The sequence below is a fragment of the Talpa europaea genome (genome assembly GCF_964194135.1).
Source record: "Talpa europaea genome assembly, chromosome: 2".
NCBI lineage: Eukaryota > Metazoa > Chordata > Mammalia > Eulipotyphla > Talpidae > Talpa > Talpa europaea.
In genome coordinates this window covers 89472706-89494205 of record NC_140068.1, presented here as the reverse complement: position 1 = coordinate 89494205, position 21500 = coordinate 89472706, and the positions used below count along the sequence as shown (strand labels likewise).

Here is a 21500-nt window from a genome sequence, read left to right as displayed (position 1 = left end):
CTAATCAAATCAAATCACTCTTTCCCAAAGTCCTGAGACATGGCTTTAGGTTCCTTCCCATCTAGTGTTCCATGCTGCCCAATCATTCTCCATTCATCTTGAAATGGCAATCCCCAAACCCTTTAATCGAGGGTATTTTTTAAAATTCTGGATTCTAAATTTTATTTAGAATTCTATACATAAGCCACTTTGGAAAAATCAAGGCAACTTGAAACTGCAAAACTGCACCATTCTAAATTACCCTCTAGCTCTTATTGTACACATTTAGATTTTACAATAGCTACAATCCGTGTATAAACGCAACTTCTGTTCTGTTCTTGTCACTTAAGATTACTGCATACACATTTCCATGCAGTGAGATAAGCTCTGGAAACTTATTTTCTTATCACTTTCAGTGGCTACACAGTGCACTATCGTCTTAGTAGCTGGGATTACTTAGCCCTAATCATTGGGTTATTTCTGATTTCATAGCGCTATCAACAACATTAGCCACACAAATGAAAATTCAATCAAAGGAGAATTATGAGCGCCTCATCACTAGAGCCATTCAAGCAGAGGCTAAAGGAATACCTTTAGAGCAATAGAGGTAGGGGGGTGTGAGATTGCACCAAAGATTGGAGCTTCTCTGTGTATTCTAACCCCTTAAATAAGTACTCAGAGCTGAAACACCTCATCTTAGCTCTGGGGACAGGTATTTCATAAACCTTAAGTCTTAGGCGATTTTCATGTGACTTTCAGTGACAACTTCAGCTGTTTTCCTGGTTGTATAGTCCTTTTCCTTAAATTTTATATGTATGTTTCATACTTACACCCATACTTAACTTCTGTCAACACACTGGACCTGAGGGTTTTTTTTCACATTCAAGGTTTTATGTTTTTATTTCTTTCTACTTTCATATCATTTTTGACTTAGAGAAAAGTTGCAAACATATGGAAAATAGAGAGTTCCCATATACATTTCATCCAGATTATCCAGATAGCCCCTAAGATTAACATCTTGCATAATTCATAGAACAATGTTCAGATCCAGGAAATAAACCCTGATCTAATACTATGAACCAACCTAGAAATCTTATTTGAATTCCCCCAGTTTTCCCACTAACATCCTTTTTTTTTGGTTCAGGATTCACTCAAGGTTCCCCTGTCCCTTTAGTCTCCTCTAATCGGTGTCAGATCCTCAGTTCTTTATCTTTGATGACCTAACCACTCACTTCTAAAGATGTTCTGTTGTAGAATGTTCCTCTATTTAGGTTATTCTGGTGTTTTCTCACCATCAGATTGAGGGCATGCATTTTGTGTCAGCAACCACAGAGATGATACGCCCTCTCTATGCACGACATCAAGAGCTACCTGATCTGGATGTGTCTTATTACTGTTGACTTCACCTTACTAACCTGCTTAAGGTGAGGTCCACTAGATTTCTCGACTGTATAGTTATTTTCTTTCCCTTGATAAGTAATTAGTGTCTTCTGGGGAAATACCTTGAGACCATGCCAGCATTATGTCTCTCACAGTTCTTCTGCCCACTAATCTTAACATTTTAAAAAAAGATTTATTTATTTATGCATAGAAGAGCTGGGATACAGGCCAGAGGTGTGAAGGGTTAGAGAATTCACCAGAGACAGAGTGGGGAACAGAACAGGCAGACTGACTGAAATACACTGCTGAGGGGAGCAGCGGGAGAGTCCGGAGAGGTCTGCTGCGCCATGTGGGTTGCTCCCTGGCCGAGGATCAAACCCCTGCTGCAGAGGCTGCGGACAGCTTCATAGGTTGCGTCTTAACCCCTTGCGCCACCAGGGAGGCCCTAATCTTAACATTTGCTAATGGAAAACTGCCGGTAATAGTTATGATGGTGTTTGTCTAAAGGTGCGTTTCTATCTCCACCATCCTTCTGCATTTATTAAGTGGAAATCTATTATAAGGAAGAGTTGAATTCAAGGTTTTAAAGCGAATGCTTCCTTGCCAAAATATCCCCTTGTGGAACTCATGCCACACAGGAAGGTGCTTTATTTTTGTTTAATCACACAGCCCTCATAAAAATGCCTTATCCCCTTTCCACACAGGGGTCCACTTTAGCTGTCTAGATCTCTAACATCTGGAAATCAATCTCTGCATATAAATGGAGAAACAGACATCATTTTCCCTGGTCTGTCAATTAATGTGCCTTTGCATATAGACGACTGTCTGCTTGTCAGGCCTAGGTGGATTGGGGGATGCCCTGGATGGATGGGGGAGGGGCTGTCACATTGCAGTCTAGTTTCAGGAAGCGGGAGGATGGAGCAGAGCCTTGGGGTTAGCTAGAATCTGGGACCCAAACACCACTAGGACCTTTTCTCTGCTGCTTCTTCCTGCTCTGCTCTTTCCTCCCCCTATCCTCCTTTTCCCCTCCTTCCTCTTCTCACCCTCCTCCCCTCTCCTTTCTTCTCCTCTTTCTCTCTGTAGGCTGACTTTCTCTTCCTAACTGACCACTCCCAGCTGAGTTTTAGACTCCAGAGAAAGAATGAAACCAAAATTCTCAGGGAAGTTCTCTGATTGGCCCATCTTGACTCAAGTGCCCACTCCTGAACCAATCACCGTGACCACAGGCAGGAGCCTGCAAGCATTTGGCAGCTCCCTCGGCAAGCATTTTGAAAGGCAAGGGCCGGAACAGTTCCCAGAAAACGTAAGGGATGACTCTGCGCAAGGAATCTTAGAGCTGTCCATGCAGGTTTGTCCCTGATGGCATAGGGACCCTGCTTCTAACTCGTCATCCATCCCTCTGCACATAATGAAGAAATGTGCAAAGTGACTTGCAAGTTACTTGCACTTGACTTGAGAAGAAGTGACTTGCACAGTCTCCACCTCTAACTGATCCTGGACAATTCACCTCCTGTCTCTGAATCTGAGACTCCTTGACTGTAATGTGGGGATAATAACCCTGCCAGCAGGACTGCTGTAATAATTCGATAAGACCATGCTAATGAGAGTGCTGGCATGCAGCCGGCCTTCAATACCCGTCAGCTGAGTCAAAGGCTTTAACTTGGGCAGGGGGCTGGAGATGGCTGAAGAAGTAAAAGGATCCATGGGGGCACTGATCGTGGTGTTTCTTGACCCGAGTTCTGGTTAGGTGCATCTTTGAGAAACCTGCACCATCTGCTCATGATCAGTGTACTGGGTGTGTCTAGCCAGTAAGCCCTCGTGGCACAGTGTCAGTAGGTGCTCCGAACTACAACTTTAAGCAAAACCAGGTCTTTGAATAATGCTCTTTTGTTCAACTTGACTGGGATTCTTTTTCTCTCTTTTTAAAATTAATTTTTAATTGAGGTAATATCTGGACACCCCCATCAGGTATTGCCATTGGAGGGCACCCATCACCAAATCACCCATAGTCCATTGTGCTTCCTTCCCTCTTTGTTGTCACCTCACCCCCATCCCTCCTCCCTCTGGATGCTTCAGTTCTGTGCTCAACTTTCTTTAATATTATCTTTATCTGACTCTTAACTTAGTTATGCTATAATTCGCATGTCAGTGACACCATCTGGTATTTATCTTTCTCCTGACTTATGTCACTGAGCATGATCCCTTCCAGTTCCATCCATGTTGCCACCAATGGCATGAGTTTATCTTTTTGATCGCTGAATAATATTCCATCATGTATATAGACCACATCTTCTCTATTCACTCATCTGTGTGGGGGCACTTAGGTTGTTTCCATAATTTAGCTATAATAAATAATGCTATAATAAACATGGAGGTGCCAGTTTCCTTTCAAACTAGTATTTTTGAATTTTTTGAGTCTGTGCCTAGCAGTGGAATTACTGGGCTATATGACAGATCCATTTTTAATGTTTTGAGACACCTCCATACACCTCCATACTTCCAGGCTCTGGAAACCAGGATTATTTTTCTCACCAACTTATTTAATCCTGAAATGATATTGAACAAAATGACATTATTTGAGGACCTGCTGTGCTTCAATGAAAAGTCTTACAGAGTCACACTTAAAATAGAAGAGGAAAGGAACGGAAGGAAGACACTACACCTGTCCTCAGAGAAGAACCCCAAAGATGAAGGGGGTGGCAATTCCTGCTCAGAGAGTCCGGGCTGAGGGGGAGACTGCAGGCTCACTTGTGACAATGTCCACTGGGCAGAGAGGCAGAGACAGCACTAGTTGAACTAAAGATGCGGCTGTCTTCTTTGAACAGCCATGTATTTATCATAATATTTTAGCGCCGATATGTAGCAGACATATCACACCTATGATTTCATGGACACCGAGGATTGAGACGGGCTCCCAACCAAACAGCGTCAGGAAGCCACAGAATGACAGCCTGAAATCCTTGTCTCCTAGGAGTTTGTCTCTTGGGCAGGCCACCTCCAGGAGGAGCAGAGTCTGCAGTTTCCAGAGGGTCCCAGGGGCCCCATCCTGGTAGTGTTTAGGTGTTAGAGTTCTCCTCCTCCTGGGCCCCATCAGGAGGGGCGGTCTCCCCTACCATGAGCTACCCAGGCATTCCGGCCCACCTGTGCCCTCCCACCCCCAGCCGAGGTGTGGCCATCTCCATTTGACTTGACAAGGCAGGACAACTGTGGGGGCACCAGGTCCATGCTCTGTCCACACTGCGGGCCCCATTTGTTCCCCAACTGCTGTCCCTTTTCTCCAGAAATGGTACCATGCACAAGTCAGAGCTGGAGTGAAACTCGCACGAGCTCACCTGCACCACCCTATAGCGGGATCTGAGTGCGTTGCACGCCAAGCATGCGGGCAGTGCGCTGTTTTTTGATAACGTGAAGGTCTACTTTATTGGCAACTTAGGTTTCAAAGCACATTATTTTTAAACTCCTGAATTTGAAGACAAGCAGCCGAGGTTAGATAATATAGTTTTCCAAAGCTGCATATACTCATTGAGAACTCAGTTCTTCTGCTTGAAGCACAAAAGCAACTTCCTGAAACTCTTAGGCAGGAGCATTACTGTGCTGACAGTCTCTGGGGAGATGAACTGATCGATCTCAGTTGGTAACTTTCGTTATTTGCTCCCTCTTGCTAAGTGTTTAAAAAATTCTAGAACAGACATACTTTTCTAGTCTGACACCAACAAAAGTCTCCTGAGTAGCACATACCACATACTGGAATCCACCCTCATCCTTCTCCCGGTCATGCTCTTGGGCGTGCAGGCTGCGCCGGTGCCGTCACTGGCAGGAAAAGGCTTGAGTGCATTGAGCTGTAAGCACCTAAAAGTTGTCTTTTTTTTTTAGTTCTTTTTTTTTAAAGATTTACTTATTTATGCATACAAGAACTGGGGTACAGGCCAGAGGTGCGGGGGTGAGAGAATTCACCAGAGACAGTGTGGGGAGTAGAACAGGCAGACTGACTGAAACACACTGCTGAGGGGAGCAGCAGGTGAGACAGGAGAGGTCTGCTGCACCACGTGGGTCACCTCCCTGGCCAGGGATCGAACTTGTGCTGCAGTGGCTATGGCTAGCTTCAAAATGCTGTGCTTAACCCCCTGTGCTACCAGGGAGGCCCCTACGTGTTGTCTTGATGAGCTCATTCATGTTGATCAGATATAAGGAACTTGATTTTACCCAGGACTGGAAGCTGCTTCTCGCCTTTGTAGCATTCTATTATCACCCGTAGGACGCTGCTTTCGAATAAGTGGGACATCTACTCTCCACTGGGAGGCGCGGTGCAACTTGAGGGTCTCCCATGGCCTGGCCTGGGAAGCCGGTGCAGGGGCCCACAGCTCTGCGCAGTGGTGGCAGTGGCTTTGGGACCCATTGACCTATATTGAGTGGACATGAATGTCAAACCCTCTCTCCAACCACTCAGTTACCTGCGTCGTTCCCCAAATCCAGAACCAACAGAGCTACTTTATGGAGGGTCGCTCAGATCTCAACTCTTAATCACAGGGCTTGGTAGAAGTGAGTGAAAGAAGGGGACTCCCCATTTTCTGTGATACCCAGAGACTCAGCGGGATAGGGATACCTCATACCAGGGAGAGGTGGAGTCAATCTACACAGCAGTGGCCAGGTCCACTCTTCTGTTGCCCATGTCATAGATGGAATGGTGGACCCCAGAAAGCCACATAGACTGCCACTCTCTGAGGACTGGAATCCAGTCCTGGAGGGACTGCGCTGACCTGGAGGGAAAGGAACCTGGCTGTCAGGTCTCACTGGGTCAAGGAAAGAGCCTTAGCTCTGAAGCCAGAGGAACCTGGGCTCAAGTCCCAGTCCACCTCTGGCTAGCTGTATGACATCAGACAAGTCACTGAGCTTCAGTTTCTCCCTCAATTTGGGAGGGAGGGATAGTGTGACCCACTGCTGAGTTCTTCATGATGAATACAGATTAAGCAGGTAAAGAGAGTGAAGAAACATTTATGGCAAGAAAAAAAGCAAAAGCAAAGGGCCTGAGGTAGGGAAGATGAAATAATGGGGTGAGTAGAGCTAGAATACAGCAGTGAGAGGGGCCTGCCAAGGGAGGCAGAGATACAACCACCAGAGCTGAGGCCTTGAGACTTTGACTACATAAATAAATACATGTATACGTATATAGGGTACACTTGATGCACCCTAATTTTTCTATTCTTTTTGTTTCAAAGTGATGGTTAGTGGGTTGTGAGCAACAATTTGAAAAAACGCTGACCTCTATGGCCATGAGCACATGGGGGAGCATGTGAATACACACACACACACACACACACACACAATCTTACACTATTAGCTACCATTTTGCACACAAGTGACTGATCACAAATGTCTGGAGAGTGGGTCGTGTCTCTTCTTCTGTGCCCCCCATGGTGGAATGCACAATGTTCAAAACATATTGGTTAATTGAGGGTAAAGCCTGGGTGAGCAGGGGGACCTCCACATTTGGAGGTTTAAATCACCTGAGGAGGCCCTCCCTGGTGGTGCAGGGATTGAAGTCTCAGTGCTATCAAACTATTACCAGCCACTGCAGCCTGAGTTGCCCAGCCAAGGAGCTACCCACATGGCACAGCAGACCTCTCCTGTCTCACCTGCTGCTCCCCTCAGCAGTGTGTTTCAGTAGATCCGTCTGTTCTGCTCCCCATTCCGTCTCTGGTGAATCCTCTCACCTCCCCCCACTTCTGGCCTACACCCCTGTTCTTGTATGCATAAATAAATAAAATAAATCTTTCAATAAATAAATAAATCACCTGAGGAGGACCCACTGACCGCCAAGATCTCTAACTTTGGCTTCAGCCCCTCAACCTGGGCAAACTGAACAGGGACACCCACAAGTAGTAAGCACCACGTCTCAGGTTTAAGGTGATGGTGGTGGCTTCTCCCAGGGCTCTCACGAGGATTTGAAGAGCAGTTGTACATGGAGCCCTTGGCTCGGTGCCTGGCCCCAGGAATAGCCCAGCACGTATGCTGTGCTCAGCGTACGCCCGGTACTGCTGCATCCCTTTATGTCTGCCAGTCCACTTAATCTTACAAGGACCTGATAAGGTTAACACTGTATCATTCCTATTTACAGGCAAGGAAATAGAGGCTAAGAGATGCCCAAGGTCACAAAGTTCAGAAATGACAGAACAAGGGCCCCAATACAGGTGAACTAGAACTCAACCACTGTGCATATGCAGCTCAGAACACTCTGGATTCATGGTGGCTCTTGGTATAAATTTTGCCAAAGAGGATGCTAAATCGATTCATCCTTAATGTCTTTTGCAAACCTGACATCCTGGGACTCTGAGGGCTGCATATGCCCTTCACCCCTACCTCCTGTCCCAGAACAGAAAGGGACAGGGAGAGGGTGGGGCCCCCGCAGGGGAAGTTGATGCTATTGATGGTGAAGGTGATGACAGGCGGGTTCTGACTGCTGCTGCAGTTGGTGACAAGCAGGAGAAAGAATAAGGGGCCTGGAACCAAGTAGTGAGAGTCCACTCCCGCCAGGGCTGCTGAGACAGAAGGGGGTTCCTATCTCAGAAATCCGTCCTGCACCTAAAACCTTCCCACCTGGTCTCTCAGCCTCCTAACCCCCCCCACCCCCACAACCACAGGTACATTTCACCCCAGATGAATGCTCCAGTGAAGGCACAAAGATGGAGTCCAAGCAGGTAGGAAACAGACTATTGCTCAGGGCAGGAAGAGTTCAGCCCATCGGCACTAAGTAGCTGGCAGGACACCTTCAGAGGCCAGAACTTAGAAGGAGCCAAATGCACTTTGACTCCCAGTGACAGTGGGTTGGGTGCCTGCCTTTCCTGGCACCCCAATGACCTTCAGCAGGGGAAGCTTCCGGACAGGGAGGAGGGAGAAGCTATGGCCATGACATCAGGCAGCCTGGAAGCACCAGTCAGTGGCCTGGTCCTCTCTGGACAACCTGCAGGGGAGTCATCAGAGGGCAGTGGTCATGCCCTCCCTCCCCTCCCGCCTCCGTGTAGCCTGCAGATCCAGGCTGGAATGGGGAAGGAAGCCCCCCAGGTCCCCTCCCTTGGAATGGGGCATTTGAATCTCCCCACCTCCGGAAGGTGACCTGCCAGTAACCCTGGGCAACCACAGGCCCCAGGGGAGCTCACCTATGTACAGCTGACTGGTTGTGCCCCCAAAGGTGCTGTCATCCTGTCTGTGTGGACTAAAGACACAGACTAAGGAGGCAGCTGCAGAGCAACTGTACCCCCATTTCTGAGGTCTGAGTCAACCCATCAGAACTGCCCCCCTTTGCCTCCCTCCTGTTTCTCTTGTACCCCCGTCTCCAGCCTCTTGCTCAGAGTGAGGCATGTGGCAGGTTCTCCATAAGCCTTGTCCATCAGGGGGTCAACCATTCGAGGGCAGGGGGGAAGCTCCCAGGCAGGGAGGGTCTTCTCCCTGGTGAGACAGAAGCTGCCCTTGGGCTCTGGGCTCAGGTTGAATCTAATACAGCTGTCTATGACTGTGGAGGCCCTGGCTTTGGAAGGTTGTGTCCAGCCCCATCTGGCTCAGGTCAAACTTCTAGTTGGTGATGGCCAAGTCCTGGGTCTGGTCCCTGAGGAGACTGCCCTGCCCTTGGGGGTGGCCCTCAGGAGGCTGGGACCCAGCAACCACCCTCAGCAGGAAGGAAATTAGACACCTAGCTTGCTCCTGCTCTGGCCCACTGCCTACCGCCAGACATCAGAGCGTGGAGGTTTTCCAAAGGCAGGCTGTGCCCCTCCCAAAACTGGAGCAGAAGAGAGAGGGGCAGTATGGACTGGGGAAGACTTTGAATAGGATTGTTGGGGGGCTGGGAGAAACCTCAGAGGAAAGACTACAAGTTAGCAGAGTGTGAGACCCTTAGACCAAGTGAGTTGGGTGGGACTCTGAAACTTAGGGATTAGGGTCGGGGACAAATGGGGGGCGTAGAGCTTGCCGAGGCTGCCAGGAGGTAAAGATAACTGCATAGCCTCCCATCTCAGTTTCAGCCTCCCCACTTCCTGCGTGTCACATTTCCAACCTCAGAGGACCCCCTGTGTGCAGCTCACGCCACCATGGACCCCTCTAACATATCGAATCACAGCTCTCAGGTCCCATTGGTGGGGGGTGAAGTCAGTCTAGGGGTTCGCGATGAGGGCTCTTTTTAAAATGCAACTGATTGGAAATGACTAGATCAGGGTGCAGCTCAGATAACATGGCTATGCAGCACTTTCCATGCGCGTGTGCGTGTGTCCTGGCTCATGATGCAAAATGCTAAAGGACCCCCCCACACACACAGGAATAGCCACACCATACATGCGCAGGCACACACTTGAACCCCACACCCAGCCATGTCTGCCCTGCACCCCAGGCATCTGTGCATGTCTCCATGAGCAGGGCAGGAAGGCCCCCACAAGCCTCTTCCCTCCAGCCCCCACCCTTCCTGGCCCTCTCCTCCCACCCTTCCTCCATGTCATCCTCCCTCTCCTCTTCCTCCCTTCCTTTCTTCTCTTCCCCCCCACCCCCTACCCGGGCTTCCCCTTTAAGTCCTGGCTGAGAGAGAGCCTGGACCTCCCCTCAGCAGGGGTCTGGGCCCTGGAAGGCCCTACAGGTGCTATTCCCAAGGCAGAGAGAAGGCAGAGTTATCTGACTTAGCTCAAGACATTTGACATCAGCCCAGTCCTGCTGCCATGTGGACCTGCACAGCACCACCCCCCACAACCCGCCACCCCACCAACAATTTCTCCCCTGGAGAAAGTGGCTCCACTTGGCAGTGGGGCCTAGAAATTTGCAGAAATTTCCCCCTGTTGTTGGGCAGTCTTCCCTTTAAGGCGCCAGGCTGTTCTAGAGGAGTCAGAAATGCATCCTCCTGAGACCTTTGTGTGCTGGGTGGAGGTAGCAGGGAGCCAGCAGGTAAGACAGGTTGTGAGGAGGGGTCCTTTGGACTGAGCTGAGCTTGGCCATAGATCCAGTCTCCTAGGGTGGGGGTGTGGGGCGTGCTGGGGATTAGGTGACAGGAAGGTAGTCCTATATCTCATGCTCAGGTTTATCAAAGGCCAGAGAATCTAATCACTAGGGCCTGGATAAGGAGCAGGAACCTGGCCTTTTCCCAGTGTCCCAAACCAAACACTGATAATGGGTCCAGGAAACTCCAGGACTGACTCACCCTCTTGCCTCATGGGCCCTAACTGGGCCTCAGATGGACATGGTATGGTCCCAGCCATGATGGTGGGACAGCCAATCTACTTTGGATTCTGGAGGGTGTGCCTGGGAATGGCAGTGCCCACCCTTCCAGGACTTTCCCTCTGCTCAGGGTTCCTCCTGTGGGTCACCTAGGGCTGGTGGAAGCCAGAGGGCCCAGGGCAGGGAGCTGGATGGCCAGTCACACCAACTGTCCTGACACCCCTATGTCTGGAGGGCTTGACTGCATATGCCCACTGTACAGGGAACCCAAGGCCTGGAGCAGGCAGGGGGACCCATAACCTCAGGGAAGGAGGAGAAGAGAGGCTGAGCATGCTCCTGGAAGTCACTCTTGTTGCTTTCTTGACTCAACCCCCCCTGATTCTGAGGGTGTCTGGGAGTGTCTGGCTGACCTTTAGCTAGCTTCCTGCCAAGTCCAGGGCCCTCCCCTCCACCCCACCCAGATTCCAAGAAGCTGAGGCTCCAGGAGGACTTCCGAGGGTCTTACCTTTGTCCCTTTGCAGGAGGACTTGTGGCCACTGCTCAGTGTCGATCCAAGGCTCCAATGGCTGACCCTCCAGAGACTGCCTGCGTGGGCGCCTACTCCACAGCCTCTGCTGACCTCCCCCTGCCTACTCCGGACATTAACCTCCTGCATACTTGCAGCCCTGTGGCCTCACCTCCCAAAGCCCTGGGGGTGGGGTATCAATGCTCAAGTCCTCCCTGGTCACAGACCCAGCAAAGAGCAGACACCAAGCCACAGGTGCCTGAGTAGCAAAGCTGGGGTCTCCTATAAGGCCTGGTCTGGCCCTGGAATATAAGGGCAGTTCCCCAATGGACCCTGCTTTTTAGCCTCTGGCCCTGGGATGGGTCACGATGTCCAGGGGCTGTTCCTCCAGACCTCCAAGTCAAATCTATATATCTCTTCCCCCACCCACCACTTTCTTTTCCTGTGTCAATGAAAGCATCCATCCCTCCAGGGCCTGAATAAAAAGCAGCCCCCTTAACTCAGAAACCAACTTGATTCCTCCTTTTCCCACACCCTCCTCCCCATCATTTCCACTGCTAATGCCCTGTTGGGTCTACTCCAGAATATAGGACACCCCCAAATCTGTCCCTTTCCACTACTTCCCATGGCCTAGAAGTCACGCTCATCTGCCCTAGATTAATTGCAGCCTCCCAATAGGTCTCCCTAATTCCACCCTTTCCAACCTTCTCCCTCCAGTGCCTGGGTCCCTGTACATTAATAACCCCATGAGAATGAGCATCATGACAACTGCCACTGGGAGCTTGAGTGATGCTCTCACTCAGCTGACCTCCCCAACCTGTCTCCACAGGCGCTCCACACAGGCTGTGGGCAGGAATGTCCACCCCCCAGAGGAACTGGGGCCCAAGAGAGGCCAAGAGAAGGATCTACCTGGTGAGCAAGGTAAGTGTTAAGGAGGCTTCCTATCCACCACTTGCAGGGAGTAAAGCTTCTGGAAGAACTGGCTGAAGGTCCCAGGGCCATTATCACCCCTCACGATCCATGACCCACAGAGAACCCACGCCAAGTTCTGTCTCTTCTCTCCTGTCACCTCTGTTTTCACAAGAGCTGGTACCTCCAAATTCAGGAAAGCCTCAGACTAAAGACAAACATCCGCTGAATGAATGGACAGTTTGGATTTTGATTAAATGAGCCAAGGACTCCGATATCAGATAAGGGTTGAGAGGGCGAGGATGCTGCAATTGTTTCTATAGAAAGCCCTGTGGTTTCTGGCCAGCTATTAGGTCCCAAGAACCAGAAGGGCCATTGGAGTGAATACTAATGCAGCTAAAGCATGTAGCAGAAGTGCCAGGTCTAGAACAAAGAAGGCTTTGTGCTGAAGGAAGGTGAAGGTTGGGCCTGGGTCGGGCCTGCATAAGGCCCTTGGTTCTGGATCAAGCTAGAGTGCAGAGGCATGGCCACCTGATTATGGCAAAAGAACTGCGTTCTGGTGAAAAGATCTGCCACTTGCCGAGCACTTCCTATGGGCAGCTGTGTCCTCTTCTGTGACCCTCACCATTTCATGAGGGAGGCACTGTTATTATTCTATGTCACAGAGGGGTGGTTAGTTAGCAGTGGCAACGCCAACTTTCAAAGTCCTGCACCCTTGACAGAGACTAGAATTAGCTGAGTGTGGATCCAGGGGCAGAATTAGGACCTGATGAGAGGCAATTTGGAGACATCATAAGACCAGAGTGGAGGGAGGGCTTGTGAGGTAGTGAGCTCCCCATTCAGGAAGTCTATGAGCAGAAACCTGATAAATATCTCTAGGAATCCTGTCAAAGGATTTCTGGATGGATCCTGTGGATTCTGTCCTGGACTCTGAAACTGCAGAGGCAGAGCCATGAGGACCCACACAGACCCCCTCTTTCCTACCTCAGCATTCCCTCCACCTCAGCCTCCACAGTCTTTCTAGAGATGCAGGGGTCCCTCATCAACTTCTTCCTCTACCTCTAAGTATGACTCCTCTTTAAGGTATCTCTCAGAGAGCACCCCTTGGTTCAGAGAGGGTCTGCCCTGGTCTGATTGGGCCTCTCATAAGGATGAGATGCCCGCCTGGTGAGGGCAACAGGGACATAGTGAGGCCGGCCTCATCCTGCACACCACTTTACAGAATGGGCACCATTCTGAGGCACCAAGAGTGTCAGAGCAAAAGAGTCTGAGTGGAAGTTGACAGGCCCTGGGGGAGAGCAAGTTCACCTTGTAGTTAATGAGGCAGAGCCAGTAGCTGAGATTTCAAAAGGATTCCTGAGTGGGAACTCTGGAATGTGGCCCCTGGTGACGCACCCTCAGGAGGGCACACCTAGCACCCTCCCCCTGCCACCCACCTGCGAGAACTGAGCCCCTTTAGGCCAGGCTGGGAGCTGGGGGGAGTGGGAGGGGTACACACGACTGGCATCCTGCCCCAGCTCAAGCCACTAATTAACTTCATGACCTGAGGCAAGTCACTTCACCTCTTGGCCCACTTCCTCCTCTGTGCAGCGGAGATAACATCCTGCCCGGTGAGCCTGAAAGAGATAAATGGCGCACAGGGCACTGCAAACGGCTGCCTGTGTTTATGTGAACCTAAAGTGCTGTCATTACCCAGGGTGGGCTTGGGGAGGGCCCCTCCTGGTCTGACCTGAAATGTCACTCCCAGACAGGATGCTGGCTCCTCTCCCTTCCTGAGGGCAGCTCAGCTGGTGGGTAGGGCCTGTTTCCAAAGGAGAGAACTGAGTACTCAGCAAACATGCGCAGATGCCAGCACTGATCTTTGGGCAATGATGCCGATGGAAAGGGATTCCCTTGGCACACCACGCCCTGATGGCAGCAGCCAGCTCCAACACAGGAGCAGGGTGGCCTTCCTGGGTATCCCTCCCACCCGCCCTTCCCGCCAGGAAAGCCATCTCATCACACCCACCAGCTCTGCCAGAGGAAAATTCCTGCAGCAGACCTCTGTGGTCCGAGGCAGTGACCTGGGAGGGGACAGTGAAGGTTGGAGGCCACCCTGGGCTGGGAGCCAACTCCTGGGACATGTCTCCTGACCACACCCCCTGTCCCGTGCCCCACAAAAATGCACAACGAAGCAATTACAACATGGTCCACAACATGCTCTGGGAGCCCAGGGGTCTGACCAGAATCTGGCCACCCCAGAGAGAAAGGCTAACTATTCCTTCTTGTATTGTTCAGTGAAGGAGGAGCAAGTCTGAAGTCTCACGCACTGAAAAGTGACTTCCAGTTTTTTCCTCCAAACAGTGGGCTGTTAACACAGCCTGTCCAGATCTGTCTACCTTCCGAAGTGGTGCCGTGTTCATTACCTAATGGGTCACTCCTCACAGCCAGTTCCCTGTTTTCCAGGTGCAAAAACTGAGGCCCTTTTGGGGTAACCAAATGCTTGAGAGCAGACAGTAGCTGTCAGGAGTGATCTTTTCACTCAGGCCAGGCCTCTGGTTCCCCTGTGACTATGTCCGTCCATTTGTAAGGAACCCGAGCAAACCCTTAAGTCACCTACATGGCCAGGGCCCCGAGGTCTGGTCCTGGCATGCCATATCTGCCCCAGCCACCCCCATCTTGGCTCTCCTATTTGGACAGACCCATTCCTGACTGTGGGGGCCAAAACAAGGATCAGGGGTAGAATGAAAGGACATAGAGAAAGCAGAAATGGGCTGAAGACAGAGGATGGCATTTCCCCATTGCAGTGTGGGAAAAGGCAAGATGAATCCAGTCTGCAGCAGCCGAGCACCCTGGTCCAGATCAAAAGGACATACAGAAGAGAAGGGTTTGGTGCCAGCGCTGGAGTTGCAGCAGCTGCACCCTGGGACCTTGCTAGTCCCAGGGAAAAGGCCTCTCCCATATCCTGTTTTGGCCAGTCTTTGCCCATTTCACTGACAGAGATATCCAAATAGGTTCTGGATGCTGGCCAATCCAATCCCCACCCAAGGGTGAGGGTGCTTCCAGAACTGAGACCTTGGTGTTCTGGATCGCCGGAGGGGAGGGAATCAGGTGCCAGAGAAGATTCCCTAAGAATCTGACATCATCCATCGAGCCAGAATTTAAAAATAATTATATTAATAATAAATATGTTAAGTTACATTTAAAACAATAAATAGAAAAATAAACTGATAAATAAAATCAACAGGTACAAAATGTTTCAAAATTTCAACCAAAAAAAACACACAGACAGACAAGACGATGGACGCTCGGGAGGGCGCTAAATGCAATCACGGGACCCCTTCACAGTTTACGTTGTGGCTCCCTCCTCGCCTGGCCACTTCTTCTCTCTCCAAGCTGAGACCAGAAGACTCTGGCTGCTATCTTTGGGGGCTCTGGCCAGCGTGGGGAAGCATCCGGTCCCACCTCAATGCCCTTCTGCGAAGCAACCCTGAACCCTGGGGCGTGTGGGTTCAGAGGACAGAGGACTGGAGCGTGAGGCAGAGCTGGGCCGCGGCGGGGAGGAGGGACGTCCCTACAGAGGCAGGTCGGTGCTGTTGTGCCGGGTTTTCCTGGCAGTGCCATCATCTCGGGGCAGAGCCCTCTGCAGATTGGACATGGCCACGGTCTTTTTGAGGTCAATCACGGCGTAGGAGTCTGAGCTGCGGGCAGGGTGGGCGGTGGGCACAGGGGCTTGGGGGACTGAGGGGTTCTGGGGCCCCTTGGGGCGGTCTCCACCCCAGCCCTTCAGCTCCACCTGGATGTAGTTGAGCTGCCTCGGGGGCTCGGGGCCTGGCCGGCGGAAATCAAAGTTGAAGACCCGAGGGGAGCCTCGGCGGCGGGTCAGTGGCACAGGGAAGCTGCCGTGGCTGCGGAGGGCAGCCCGGGTGCTGGTGGGCTTCTGCAGCGGGGTCTCGTCTTCCTCGCCATCGGGAAAGCCATTGGAGGAGGGTGTGAGCCCATCTCTCGAGTCCCCATCATCCCCGGCCTCCTCCCCCAGCTGCTGGGCTTGACTCTCCCACACAGGGGGCAGGGAGGGCAGGTTCTCATAGTGCAGCAGGGCAGCCCGGCGATGGGCAAGACCATTCCAGCCTGGTTCTTCCGGGCTCAGTCTCCAGCCGGGCCCTCGCCTCAACCCCCCGCTGACGTTCTCGTAGGTGCACTTGGGCTGGGCTGGGCACTCAGAAGGGCCCTCATTGTTATTGTTGTGGGGTGGGGGGTCATGCAGGCTGGGGCAGAGGCCCTGGCACTTCATCACATGCCGCCGAGCAGGGGTTGGGCCCAACACGAACTTCACCTGGCCTGGCTGCAAGAACACCTGCGGGTCCCGCTGGTCGGGGCCCCGGGTCTGCGGGGGGAAAGGCGCCCGCCCCTCAGGCAGGGGCTGCAGGCAGTGCCGGCTTCGGCGGTGGGCATCCTCATTGGCCGGTGTGTTGACATAGGTGTGGGACTGCAAGAGAGGGCCCCAGTGAAGCAGGAGGATCCAGAACAGGAGGAAAGAGAACAGAAGGAACGGAGTGAGAGAGGAAACATGTAAAGAGCCCAGGTTTCCTCCTTTTTCTTGTCTTCCAAACTCCGGGAAGGGAGGGACTGGAAGGGAGCTTACTGATTCTCTTCCCTCCCACGGTCCTCACTGGGAGGAGATGCCACGTTTCCTGATTCCCTGTCCCCACTCAGACTACCGGAGAAGAATAGAGCAGCTGCTTCCTCACCTGCTCTTCAGGGGCAATGAGGGCATGGGTGGACTCTTCCCCAAGCGAGGGGTGTCGCAGGCTGCTGGTTGAGGGGCGCCGGGGAGCTGAGAATCGTGGGCCCTCTCCGGGGCAGCCGGGGAAGCCATTGGAGAAGCTGGAGACAGTGTAGCCCAGAGCTGTCACAGAAGAGAGACCAAGTGAAGCAGTACTGAAGCCACCCAACCCCTGGACCTACTGCAATTAGAAGAGAGGTGTTTCCAGGGCTCCCCAGGTGAAGAGCCCCCAATGAATCACAGCCCCCCAACATTCACCTTCTCTCTTCTTCAAACCCTGCCTTTTAGCCTGAAGTCCAGCTTGAAGCCCACCTCACCCATTACAGTCGATCTGAAACACTGACAGCACATCCTTTGCCTCGTTCTAGCTTGCCAGTGAGCTCCCAAGAAGCTCCTTGAAATCAGGGACTGCGTTTCTATTTCTTCTGCCCCCATGGGCCACGGGTGCAGAATGCAGAGCAGGCCTTAAGTGTGGACTCAGTAAATGAACAAGCAGACATTGTGGGAACCTCCGAAGAAACCATCATGGTCAGAGACGCCTGCACCAGCAGTCAGGAAAGGTACATGGGTGTGACCCAGCAGACTACGAAGGAAGTAAAACAGCTCCAGACTGCTGTTTCCATGGAAACCCAATGTCTTCCTGTCTGCTCCCCGACAATCAGTCGATACAAGGCCCAGGATTCCCCAGCCTCAGCTTGAGTCACGTAATTGGACCAGGCCAGGACTTATCTATCCCTAAGAGTGGCTCAGACATGGACAATGATGCTGGAAGGCTAGTTCACCCATCGATCCTGCCTGCCTGCTTGATTTGTGCCTCTAAGACTGGTGCTGCCTGGACCTGTGTGGTGTGTCTGTGTGTGTTTGTGTTGGGGTGCTGAAGACAGGCATCCTCACCATTGGGAGGATGGGGGGCCCTGGGGAGCTCGAGCTCAGCTGGGTGGCTGTTGCGGGTAATGATGACCGGCTCTTCCATCACATTGATGCTGTTGCACTGCATCAGGTCCTGCAGGAGGTTGAAGATTTCCTCAGCCCGGGAGCACTTGAAGGCAAATATCCCTGAGGAAGAGGAGGAAAAGAGATGCTGAACAGATGCTCAGAGCTCAGGAAATATCCCTGAACTCCAGTCTCAGGCCTACAGGGGGTGGAGGGCCCCCTCTCACCCTGAACACTCACCCCAAGAGCTACTGGAGATGCTGGGCCAAGGTCCCCCGACCCAACCACAGTCCTGTGAGTTAACCCTTCAGCTATAGTCCTCTGACACTGAAGCACTTCCATAAGGATGTGTGTGTACAAGGGTAAGGGGAAGAGACTGAGAGTCAAAGTAGAAAGGACAGTATTAGGTGAAGGACAGTTCCTGTTCACATGCTCTCCCTATCCTCCTTTGCATACCCCCCTGCTCCCCAAAACAGTGAGCACCCCAGGGCACCAGACTTCTGCTCTACGACCCACAACCTCTAGGTTCCTGGAGGGCAGGAATGTCTATCATGTTCACTGCTTGTCCACTGGGGACTTAGCCCAGTACCTGGGCAAAGAATGAATGTCTACTGTGTACAGGCCCCTGACATCATGGCACGTTGACTCTGGAAGAAAGGGTGCGTTGACGAGCTAAAAATATGGCAAGGCAACCAGGTGACGACTTTACAACCCCTCAAACTCCAATGCAAAGTCCCGGGGGCAGCAGGATGGAGATAAACACCGTGACTCAGAGTTGTGGGCCAGCCTGGGGTTCCACAGCCCCCTACCAGAGGCGCAGGATTCAGAAGAGGCTCCTTGGGGCATGTATGTGCATACACCCACAACAAAAGTCACTAAAACTAGGTCAGGGCATGGGGCAACTGGGATAGGAGGAACAGAGGGGACAAAAAATTATTCTGGCAAGATATGTCAAGGGCTAGAAAAAGCTGGGAAAGCCTGGAGTCTTAGGAGAACCTAGCCAAGTATAGATCAAGCACCAGCAGAATAGAAATCTCCTCCTGCTCAATCCCTGCTCAGCAATGTTAACTGCCTTGCTTCAAAGCTTTATTTTTTTTAAAAGATTTATTTATTTATTTATTTATACAAGAATCAGGGTACAGGCCAGATTCACGGGAGGGTAAGAGGATTCACCAGAGACAGAGCGGGGAACAGAACAGGCAGACTGACTGAAATACCCTGCCGAGGGGAGCAGCAGGCATGACAGGAGAGGTCAGCTGTGCCATCACCCTCGCCAGCTGGGAATGAACCGGCACTGCAGAGGCTGCGGACAGCTTCACAGGGCTGCGCTCAACTGCCTGCGCCACCAGGGGAGGCCCTGCTTCAAGGCTTTAATGGAAAGATGCATGGAGGAGACACTCCTCCACTACCGCCTCAGAGAACAGCTGCACCAGCAGCCTGGTCAGGGCAGCTCATTGACTCCACCTCTCAAAGTTAAAGCCCGAAACTACACTGACCACAATCCCGCATGGCTCCCTTCAGTACAGCTCAGGTCTGGCCCTAAAAGATCTGTCCAGCCCAGCCCATGCCACTCTTTCAAAGAGCTCAAGCCTTCACCTCATGGAACAGCCCAGGATTCCCTGACCTCTAGTTGCAGAGAGAAAAGAGAGGAAAGAGAAAACATCACACTCCTTTGCCCAGTGAAAAGAACAAAGACCTGTCTCTTAAGGATTACTCTGTCTACTTACTAGGGACCCAAGAGTCCTGCCTCCCAAATAACACAGCCCCCGGGCTGCCAGTGCCTCCTGCCTGACCTTTCGTTATTCAGGGAGTCCAAGCTACAGGACCAGGGAAACCTCAAACCAGCAAACCTCAGGAGAAAGTTTGTTCCCAATTAGGGGGCAATGGTGATCCATAAAACTGGAAGGAGGAGGACTCTCTTGTCTTCAGAGGCAGGTTCTAGCCTGAGAACACTGGTTCCTTCCCAGGGGCTAAGCAACAAATTTCCCCACAGAGGGGCCTAGGTCGGAGCCGCAATGACTCAAGAGAAATGCCCTGAGAATCAAGTTACTTCTGCACTAACAAGCTGTGTGCAATGGCCGTGACCCTGCCCCTCAGTGGGCAGCACCTGTTATGTCATTAGACACCCCCAGCACCCCCCGAGCGACCAGTTCCACCTTCAGTACCTGGGTGGGTGAGTCAGGGGCTGGTACTTACCCTGGCCCGTCTGACACCGGCGGCCACTCTCAAAGGAGAAGAGGTTGGAGTCGTACCCATAGCGCCGCAGGCAGAGGTAGGGCCAGCGGACAGCCTCGCGCCGGTGCAGGTGCAGCACCAACTCACTCTGCGTCAGCTCCATCACTCCAGAGCCCAGCTCCACCCCCTCGTCATCCACATTCGTCACCTGGTTGGGGGAGGGGGGAGGGTGGGAACACAAGGGTGAATGGGCCAACACAGGACTAGAAATGGGGGGCCGAGGGTCTCACCTGTCTCTACCACAGACTCTATGGAAGGGGAAACAGGTGAAGTTGTGCCAGTGACCCACGACATCTCTCTAGGCCTCAGTTCTGTCATTTGAGCAGTGAGGGAAAGGTAGTTAGTTGAGCTCCAAGGTCAGATGGTTAACAACCAAGGTTAGATGACTTTGACGGCCCATGACTAAGTATCCAAGCACCTGACATTAATGGGAGAAGGTGGTCAATTTTAAGTTCAATATCTTAAGACAATGAGAGTAAGACCCCCAGACAACAAATAGATAACTGCCTCCACCACCTCTCCAAAGTCACCTTGTGAAGGGCTCCCTCTTCTGGTGAGCAGAAGAAAGCTGTGCCTCAACAACTGGGTATGTGCATTCCCTGCAGGGAGGTAGGAGGGGCTGGGGTGCACAGGGTCCATTAGGTCTGCCTGGTCTGAGCTTTCCAAAGCAAACACTAATACTGTATAGCACTTAACACATGTTAAGCTCTGTTTTAAATACTTTACATGTATGTGTGTATATATATAAAATATATATAATGTATCTATAATGTATATATATATTATGTATATGTATATATATTATATACATAATATATATAATATAAATTCTTAAATAACAATTGTTTTCTCAAAAATAATTCTATATAAGGATACAAAGACCCACTGTCAGGATGGACATTCTAGATGCAGTTTTGCTCCTATATCACTGCGCTTCTTCATCCTTCGTAGGACCAAGAGCAGAACAAAGGAGAGTGGCCTGCCTGGATTATTTTACCTCAGGCCACCTCAGAGTCCCTTAAGTCAAGAAATATTAATCAATCTACAACCTCATCTTGATGGAGGACCAGGTACCCAACAGCTCAGAGCTGGAGTCCAAGAAGCCATACTGCAAAGTGGGGAAAGAGAACGAGCCATGGGTACCTTGAACTTGGTGGGGTGGTTGTCTGGGATGCTGTCTCTGTTCAGGCAGCTGCAGCAGCTCCCCATGGTGTCAGAGCAGACAGCTTGCCCTAGGAAACACACAAGGAACAAGGCATTCATCAGGTCAACTCCAAAAAGCCCCTGCTCTGAAGAACTCCAGCAGAAGCCCTCATTGTGATCACCTATTATCTAAGGAACTGTACGACACAGTCCTTCCCTCAGGGAACCGGCACTCAATCCAGGACCAGACACATATTGGATAAACATTAATTCAAGTGAGGATGTGTTAAAGACTGATGCTGACAGGGGGTGGAAACAGCTTCTAGAGATAACATTCATGTGGCTCTTGAGAAATGTGTAGGATTTTGACCTGATGTAAACATAGGGAAGGGAACACTGGGCAGCAGGAAAAGCATGGGTAAAAGTAGGGACCCAGGGCCTCCCTGGTGGCACAGGGGTTAAAGA

General features: G+C 51.4%; 1 protein-coding gene across 1 annotated transcript; it reads right to left on the bottom strand.

Moving 5' to 3' along the window:
- Positions 1 to 15512: 15512 nt before the first annotated feature.
- FRS3 (fibroblast growth factor receptor substrate 3) lies at positions 15513 to 21101 on the bottom strand (the record flags this gene model as incomplete). The annotated part of the gene is made up of 5 exons (XM_084228144.1): positions 15513 to 16427; positions 16690 to 16847; positions 17619 to 17780; positions 19854 to 20040; positions 21036 to 21101. 5 exons carry the CDS (start codon positions 21099 to 21101, stop codon positions 15513 to 15515), a joined length of 1488 nt encoding a protein of 495 aa, XP_084084270.1.
- Between the last annotated feature and the right edge of the window lie 399 nt (positions 21102 to 21500).